This window comes from Notamacropus eugenii, chromosome 2 (assembly GCF_028372415.1).
Source record: "Notamacropus eugenii isolate mMacEug1 chromosome 2, mMacEug1.pri_v2, whole genome shotgun sequence".
Classification (NCBI taxonomy): domain Eukaryota; kingdom Metazoa; phylum Chordata; class Mammalia; order Diprotodontia; family Macropodidae; genus Notamacropus; species Notamacropus eugenii.
In genome coordinates this window covers 306,092,628-306,101,463 of record NC_092873.1, presented here as the reverse complement: position 1 = coordinate 306,101,463, position 8,836 = coordinate 306,092,628, and the positions used below count along the sequence as shown (strand labels likewise).

Here is an 8,836-nt window from a genome sequence, read left to right as displayed (position 1 = left end):
ATCTCACTTTATCCTTACAACAACCTGGCAGAATAGGGGCCATTATTCCCATTTTAAGGTTGAGGAAATTGAGGCAAATAAAGGTCAAGCAATTTACTCAAGGTCACAGAGCTCGTAAGTACCTGAGGCAAGATTTAAACTCAGGTCTTCTTGACTCTAGGTCTAGCACTCTATCTGCTACTATTTTCCCTAATGACCACCATCGGCCACTAGCAGAGTTGAAACATTTGCCCAAGTCAATCTTCTTCTGACTTGATGGATACTGTTATTGGATCCCATTCAACTGAAATTGTATAATGTCCCCATACCAATTTTTGTCATTTTGTCCATGGTCCTGGCCAATGAGACTTTCTGGGAAGCTAGGTAGTGCAGAGTAGACAGAACATCTGGAATTGAGAAGACCTGACTTCAAATCCAGCCTCAAACACTTACAAGCTGTATGATCTTGGGCAAACCATTTAACCCTGTTTGCCTCCATTTCCTCATCTGTCAAAATGAGGTGGAGAAGGAAATGGCAAACTGCTCCAGTATCTTTGTTAAGAAAACTCAATATGCGGTCATGAAGAGTCGGACATGAATGAAAATGACTGAACAGTACGATGTGCCAAGTATGACCTTAAAGGTAAATCATTGCATTCAAAGGTATCTGGACTTCTTCATGAACCACCACATAACTCTTCTAATTAGATGGGGCTGGGACTTCAGGATTGTCACCCATTCTAAGGACAAACAGGTTCATGAGCAAGTGAGAAGGCAAACAAATTCCATTTTTTTGCCAAGCGAGGTGGAGCTGGGCTGGGTTTGGTGTGAATCAGGTTCTATCACCAGGTGGGTGTCTCCTTTTGGGGATGCTCCAGTAGGACAATTAAAACCCCTATAAATAGGCCAGAATCCCAGTTCCCCGGTGTCTTCTACCAGCTTGTACACCTTCCACTTGCTCCCAGTGAAACAGGTAAGCAAGGCAAAAGATGCCACCTGCCATGCTCCAAATGACTTCCTATGATCCTTTGTGCTGAATGTCTAAGGATGTTCCCTGTAGCTGAGCAGACTTCCCTTTTCACTGCGACCGTGGTTACTTTCTTTTCTCAGGAATTGTAGCAGATGTCACCAGCTTCTACAGAGATTACGCAGTAAACTTGTCTTTGTGTAAGTGATTGATTTGAGACATTCTGGAAGATTTGGTCCTGTTGATGGATGAGCCAGGATCCCAAGTTAGAGAATAGTTTTGTTGTGTGGGAGTTCAAAAGAGATACGCAGAGGCTGAGGGCACTCACAAGGGCCAAGTCCTTGGACTGTGGATCCCCAGGAAATGTTGATCCCCATTGTTGAAAATATGGAAAAAAAACACCTCAATTCATCCCAGGCCTCCTGTGCTTTGCTGCTGCTCTTAGTAAATGACGATTGAGGCTGTTTGGAAATCCAGTCTGTTCTTATATAGTAACTATGGAGCTATTAACATCACACAGGCCTTCACTGTTCAGCTACTGGTTAGGAGAAATTTTAATTTAAGTCTGGATTCCAAGAAGTTCCAACAGTCTAATTTTACTTCAATCGATTTGAATATGCTTTCTTTTTTTATACAGTTGAATTTTTCTGAGTTTCCACTTTGGTATTTTTCTTTAGTGATGGAATTTGTTGTTATTGTTGTTATGGATAATTATAATCAGTTAGCAAACTTGTACTAAGTAGCTAATATGTGCCAGATGGAACAGTTAGTTGGCACAGTGGATAGAGTGCTGGGCCTGGAGTCAGGAAGACTCATCTTCCTGAGTTCAAATCTGGCCTCAGACACTTATTAGCTGTGTGATCCTGGGCAAGTCACTTATTCCAGTTTGCCTCAGTTTCCTCATCTATAAATTGAACTGGAGAAGGGAATGGCAAACCACTCCAGTATCTTTGCCAAGAAAACCCCAAATGGAGTCAAGAAAAGTCAGACATGACTGAAAAACGACTGAACTGAATAACAAATGTTCCAGGCACTATGTGAGGCACCAGAGATGCTGAAGGAGCTGGCATTCTATTGAAAACAACATATACAAACTAGACCCATTTTGCTGTTGACAAAACTGAAGAAGATAGTGGTAAAAGTGACTTGCCCAGAGTCACACATACTATATTTATGAAAAAATAAAAAATTATTTGCAACATAATTTACAAAGTAAATTATAAAGTTACAAATTCCCAAGGTAATTTAAGTCTAAAGTAATAATTAAGGTAATTTTAGAGGAAGACACAAGCAGTTGAAGAGAATTTTTGAAAAGGCCCCTTGTATGAAGTGGCAAAGCTAAGCTATGAATGAACCTAGGGATTTTAAGTGGTGGAGGTAAGGAGAAAGAGCTTCCCAGGCTTGAGGAACAGCCTGTACAAAGACATGGAGGCTGTATATGGGTAGTTGGGTGTAAGGACCAGGAAAATGAGTAGTGCATGAAAGGGAGGATTATATAAAAAAACTGAAAAAGTAAGTTAGATCCACACTTAATTGTAGCTTTCCTTAGAGAGAAGGGGAAAAAATAAAGTAAAAAGCACACGGCAGAGAAAAAGAGAGAACCAACAAGGAAGCAAAGAAAAGCTAGGCAGCTTTGAAAACAATGTACAGTATTTATTATTTAGGTTTTCTTGAAATGAAAATTTATTGTTTCATAATGAATCCTCTCTGATGGTCTGCTGTGTTTGTGGCAATGTTTTTTTTTTCTCTTCTCATTTTGTACTGAAGTTTAAAACAAAAAAAATTTGAAAAACAGTAAGTTAGACCCAGGTTGTGAAGGGATTTAAATGCCAAGAATATTAACTTCCATTTCCAGAGGTGTGCTTTCAGAAAACTGCTGATGTTTCTCACTTAATAAGCTCTCCAGTGTGTCCGTACTGTTGTTGTTGTGTTTGTCCTTCATTCTCAAAGAGAACCATGACATTAAAATGATAACATGACTTGCACTTGACTTTTTTTGAGGGAGGGAGAGCTGTGCAGGGCAACCAACCTTACTTTCTCCTCCTGAGCCATCTGGGTCCAGTGACCCAATATTCATCAGGACAACTGGAGATGGCCCAGGACCTGAAATAGTTTTGTGCTAGAAATCCCTTATTGTGTCCATCTGAATCATCCACTTCTTCTGATGTGTACATACAGGTTCATCTGAATTGGCAAAAATGTCTCAGCTCCTGAACAGCATCATCACCGTGATTAAGGTGTTCCACGAATATGCCAATACGAATGGTGACTGCACATCCCTGTGCAAGATAGAACTGAAGCAACTTCTCCTGGAGGAATTCAAGGACGTCCTTCGGGTAAGATGGCACTCCCAGGAGACCTTGGGCCCTGGGAGAAGACAAAATGGAAAGAGTCTTTTCAGTCAGGTGTGGTCTGAGCCCAAAGCATTTGCCCAGGTGTATCCCAGTAAAGCCATCCCCCTGCAAAGCTCAGCGTCCTACAAGAAAATCAAACCTCCAAGGGGGTCTTTCTTCTTACAAAGTGAGATTGGCCTAACAGAATCCCACAGAATCACAGATTTAAACCTTGGAAGGGGCCGTGAAGGTCCAACAGCCTGATTTTACAGATGAAGAAACTAAGTAGAAATTTTAAGTGAATATACTTACCTATATAAGTAATAGAAGCAAGATTGGAACTTGGGTCTCCAGACTCCAAATCTAGCATTCTTTACACACTGTGCCAAGAGATCTCTTCTTGTTCTTTTTCTTTTATTGCTGTCATAAGATGACTTTCTCAAGGAGACAGTATGGTGTAATGGAAAGGACATCAACTGTAGTCAGCAGATATGAGTTCAAATATTACCTCTGAATTTACTATTTTTATGAAATTTGTTTAACTTCCCTAGGCCTCCATTTTTTCAGCTGTAAAATAGGCTAATTGACTGCTCGGGTCCCTTCCACCTCCAAATCTACTATTCAAAGCCAATTTACTTAAATTAATTACGAAATGAGGATGCTTTCAAATGTGTCCATCCACCATCTGTGCAAGACTTGCAAGGGATCAGGTTTTTAGAAGAAGCAGTGCCAGAGGTGGTGCCAGAGTACATAGAGCACTGGGTCTAGGTTCTGGCCAACCTGAGTTCAAATCCAGCATCAGATACTCATTAGTTGTGTGACCTTGGGCAAGGCATTTAATGTCTATTTGCCTCAGTTTCGTCAACTGGAAAATGGGGGTAATAAGAACACCTATCTCACAAGGTCATGAGATAATATTTGTAAAAAACACTTCACCTAGATCCTAGCATACAGTATGTGTTATATAAAGGCTTATTCTCTTCCCTTCCCAAAAGATTTGAACCAAACCATGGGATTTCCAGGCTGAGGAGGTAAAGAGCAAATGATTAAAATGTGGTCTTTGCCTTATTTTCTCACAGAGACCACATGACCCTGACACAGTTGACACCATCTTGCAGCTCTTAGATCGGGACCGTGATGAACATGTAGACTTTAATGAATTTCTCTTGTTGGTGTTTAAGTTGGCTCAATCCTGTTATCAAATTCAGAGTAAAAAGTTATGTAGAGACAGAGATGGGGCCCACCAAGAACGAGGAAGAGAGAGAACCCAGGACCATCATCTTCCAGAGGAGGTTAGAGGAGAACAACAAAAACAGAAGAAGAAGGAACAAAGGCAAGATTCCCGCTATAGGCAGTATGAGGGAGAAGATGAGGAGGATTCACGCTGTGGTCAGAATGAGGGTGAAGATGAGAATTCCCACGATGGCCCATCTGAAAGACAAGACCAGCATTCTCATCGTGACCAATCTGGGAGACAAGACCAGCATTCTCATCGTGACCGATCTGGGAGACAAGACCAGCATTCTCATCGTGACCAATCTGGGAGACAAGACCAGCATTCTCATCGTGACCGATCTGGGAGACAAGACCAGCATTCTCATCGTGACCAATCTGGGAGACAAGACAAGCATTCTCACCGAGATCAGTCTGAAGAGCAAGACCAGCATTCTCAACAGGGTCAGTCTGAGAGACAAGAGAAGACCTCTCACTATGGTCAGTCTGAAAGGTTAGGACAGGACTCCCACCGCCGTAACTCAAAAAGACAAGGACAGGACATTCTCTCTGGTCAATCTGGAAGGATGAGACAAGAATCAAGTTGTGACCAGTCTGAGAAACAAAAGCACATCTCTTACTTAAGTCAAAATAAAAGACAAAGTCAGGGCTTTGACTATAGTGAACCTGAGGAACAACACAATGGTTCTTATTATGGTCAGTCTCAAAGGCTGGGACAAGACTCAAGCTGTGGTCAGTCAGACAGACAAAGACTAAACACTGGTAATTGCTATTCAGGTAGACAAAGACAAGAGTATTATTATGGTCACTCAGGGAGACAAGGACTGGACTCTAGCTATGGTCAGTCTGAGAGATCAGAACAGGAAACAAGTTGTGGTCAGACAGGCAGACAAAGACTAGACTCTCACTATGGCCAGTCAGGAAGACAAGGACTGGACACTCAATATGGTCACTCAGAAAGACAAGGACTGGACACTCAATATGGTCAGTCAGGAAGACAAGGACTGGACACTCAGTATGGTCAGTCAGGAAGACAAGGACTGGACACTCAGTATGGTCAGTCAGGAAGACAAGGACTGGACACTCAGTATGGTCAGTCAGGAAGACAAGGACTGGACACTCAGTATGGTCAGTCAGGAAGACAAGGACTGAACACTCAGTATGGTCAGTCAGGAAGACAAGGACTGGACACTCAGTATGGTCAGTCAGGAAGACAAGGACTGGACACTCAGTATGATCATTCAGGAAGACAAGGACTGGACACTCAGTATGGCCAGTCAGGAAGACAAGGACTGGACACTCAGTATGATCATTCAGGAAGACAAGGACTAGCCACTCAGTATGGTCATTCAGGAAGACAAGGACTGGCCACTCAATATGGTCAGTCAGGAAGACAAGGACTGGACACTCAATATGATCAATCAGGAAGACAAGGACTGGACACTCAATATGGTCAGTCAGGAAGACAAGGGCTGGACACTCAATATGGTCAGTCAGGAAGACAAGGGCTGGACACTCAGTATGATCAGTCAGGAAGACAAGGACTGGACACTCAATATGGTCAGTCAGGAAGACAAGGGCTGGACACTCAATATGGTCAGTCAGGAAGACAAGGACTGGACACTCAGTATAGTCAGTTAGGAAGACAGGGACTAGATACTCAATGTGGTCAGTCAGGAAGGCAAGGACTGGACTCCCACTATGACCAGTCAGGAAGACAAGGATTGGATTGCCACTACGGCCAATCAGGGAGACAGGGACTGGATTCTCACAATGGCCAGTATGAGGGATTTGGACAAGATTCAAGCTATGATCAAACAGACAGACAAGGTTTGGACTCTGATTATGGATATTCTGAGACACAGGGGCAAAATCGTCACTTTCAAGATAGCAGAAGAGAAGGACAGGAAGGGCAGAGACTGAATAGAAATCAGGGGTATCTATCTGGGGCAGACCAGCAGGACCACTTTCAACAAGGACTGTGGCAACCAGAAAGGGAGTCTGAACACCGTCAACATAAATTGTACTCCCAGTCTCAGCAGGAAAGGTCTCTCTGCCACAAAGGGAGAGACTGGCAGCAGAGTGGTAGTCAACAGATTGGAAGACAATCACAAGACAGACGAAGGAATGAAGAAAAGCAGAGTCATCAAAGATACCAGCAGCAAACACGTGAAGAGGAAAACAGTCAACAGGCCAGGGATAGACAAGGTCACGAGGAGCAGGGAACCTCTTCTCAGAGACGGGACAGGCAGACACATGGAGAAAAGCAGAGTCGTCAAAGATACCACAAGCAAACATATGAAGAGGATGAGGGTTGTCAGACCACGGATAGACAGGATCATGAGGAGCAGGGAACCTCTTCTCAGAGACGGGACAGGCAGACCTATGGTAATGAGCATAGTTATCAGAGCCAAGGCAGTCAAACACAGAACAGGCAAACCCAAGACAATGAGAGGTATCATCAGACCCAGGACAGACAAGATCGGCAAGCCAGTGGCAATGAACAAAGTCGCCATCTGAGGGACAGGCAAACTGGTGAGGAAGAAAGGAGTTCATGTCGCACCCAGAACAGACAAGTCCATGAAGGGCAGAGAGGACAAGAGGTCCAGAATCGGCGATGGCAAAGAGACCAACAGAGACATCCTCAGACAGAGGGGTCCCGTACACACGAGCATGACCAACTATGTGGTCAGAGACAAGATTCTCAGAGAAGACCTGGTGACCAAAGTTCCTATCCAGCCCAGGGATATGGGAGTCTGAGAGGAAGAGCATCTAATGGGAGCCATTCCAATAACTCAACTGTTGCTCCCAGCCCCCTCTATAAGTATGTACAAGAGCAAAAAGCCCAAGGGCATCATGACTAAAAGGAAACCAGGTCAAGGTCAAGACCAAGTTCAAATGATTTCTCCCTTTCAAAAATCCTAAGTTTAGCTCTCTCACTTATTCTGTACTCAGTCTATATGCCATTCTCCTTTTTAGAATGAGTACTTCCTTTTATGATGCTTTGGCTGGGTTGGGGTGGGGGTGGCAGGGCATATCCAGGGGATATGTGAAAAATGATAGCTTCCTGGTTGAGTTAAATCTGGCTTTAAAATTGGGTGAAATAATCAGATCCCAGTTTGAATCTGTTGTAAGGGGTTAATTATTTTTACTTGCACACTAAAAATTTGGGGGTAGTTTTAAAATCAGGTTTCTCGGGATTGTTAATTTTTCATAAAGAGGTAGATCCTTTTGGCCCTGAGGCTTAGAGATACAAAAGCATATTCTCACATCTGTATTCAAATTGATTTACTTATTGCAATTCAAGAGGATTAAAAATCTGGATGGACAGTGACTTTCAAGGCAGACACACCAATGGGTCTAGATTCATCAGGAATTCAAAAGCAGCAAGTTGGTCAATTAGGAAAAATTATAGGAGAGGACATTTCAAATATTAGCAACATATTTCTGTTGCTCTCTCCCATTCTAGGGGAATGTCAATTTCATCCTTGATAGATTTGTTTGTTTGTTTTGGAGGGGGATGTCATATTCCTTCCTTCCCTTTTCTTCCCCTCTCCAAAAAAATGGAGACTTTATGAATCAGTCTCCAGTTTGTGGATTTGTAAAAGATCAGGACTAGTTTAGTGGGAGGAAAACATATTATGTGATATGAATCCAGGTTTCAGAAGGCCTTAATATAAACATACAACTTCCCAGGCCTATAGATCACATGTACCTCAAAAGCATTTGTGTTCCAACTATTTACAATGCATGGAAATTAACAATAAATGATTGGTGAGCAATGATTTTGATGTCTCTCTTCCTTATTCCATCTTCACATTTCCTAGACCAGGGGTGGGGAAACTGTGGCCTTCTAGATCCTTAAGTGTAGCAGCCTTTTGACTGAATTCAGATTCTAGACCTTGCCCAAGGGATGCTTTCCAATAAACAATTCCTTCCTTCTTGGTTTTTTAGAACTCCTTACCGTTCCTCAACCCCCTAGAACAAATGTGGACCAAATATGCCCACAAGCAGTTTTTCAGCTATTTTCTTCAAGATCTGTTTCTAGAATTAGAAGAGTGCTTTGGGATCAATCCTAGAAAAGGCTTTTGAGATCAGTCCTCTTACTTTACAGATGAGGAAGGTGAGGGGTGACATGACTCCCCTAAAAGTCTCTTGGAATAAACATGGAATTGCTTTTTCCATTGGGAGGGGAGAGGCATCTATGGATAACTACACAACGGGGTGGAGGAGAGGGCAAATATGAAGGGTAAAGGAGGAGCCCATTGGAATGCAACAGAGTAGAGTGGAGCTGTGTAGTTCCTCCACTAGAGGCATCGGTTAT

The 8,836-nt window shown here is 42.8% G+C and overlaps 1 protein-coding gene across 1 annotated transcript; it reads left to right on the top strand.

Annotated features, from left to right (window-relative positions):
* Nucleotides 1–923: 923 nt before the first annotated feature.
* On the top strand, nucleotides 924–8,297 carry RPTN (repetin). The gene is made up of 3 exons (XM_072644874.1): nucleotides 924–952; nucleotides 3,125–3,282; nucleotides 4,359–8,297. Exons 2-3 carry the CDS (start codon nucleotides 3,145–3,147, stop codon nucleotides 7,374–7,376), a joined length of 3,156 nt encoding a protein of 1,051 aa, XP_072500975.1. The 5' UTR covers nucleotides 924–952; nucleotides 3,125–3,144; the 3' UTR covers nucleotides 7,377–8,297.
* Nucleotides 8,298–8,836: the final 539 nt, after the last annotated feature.

Bases quoted from the DNA above. Each gene is read 5' to 3' on its own strand.
- RPTN (XM_072644874.1), top strand. From the start codon at position 3,145: ATGTCTCAGCTCCTGAACAGCATCATCACCGTGATTAAGGTGTTCCAC. The intron at 3,283-4,358 runs GTAAGATGGCAC...ATTTTCTCACAG, and splicing joins AATTCAAGGACGTCCTTCGG to AGACCACATGACCCTGACAC.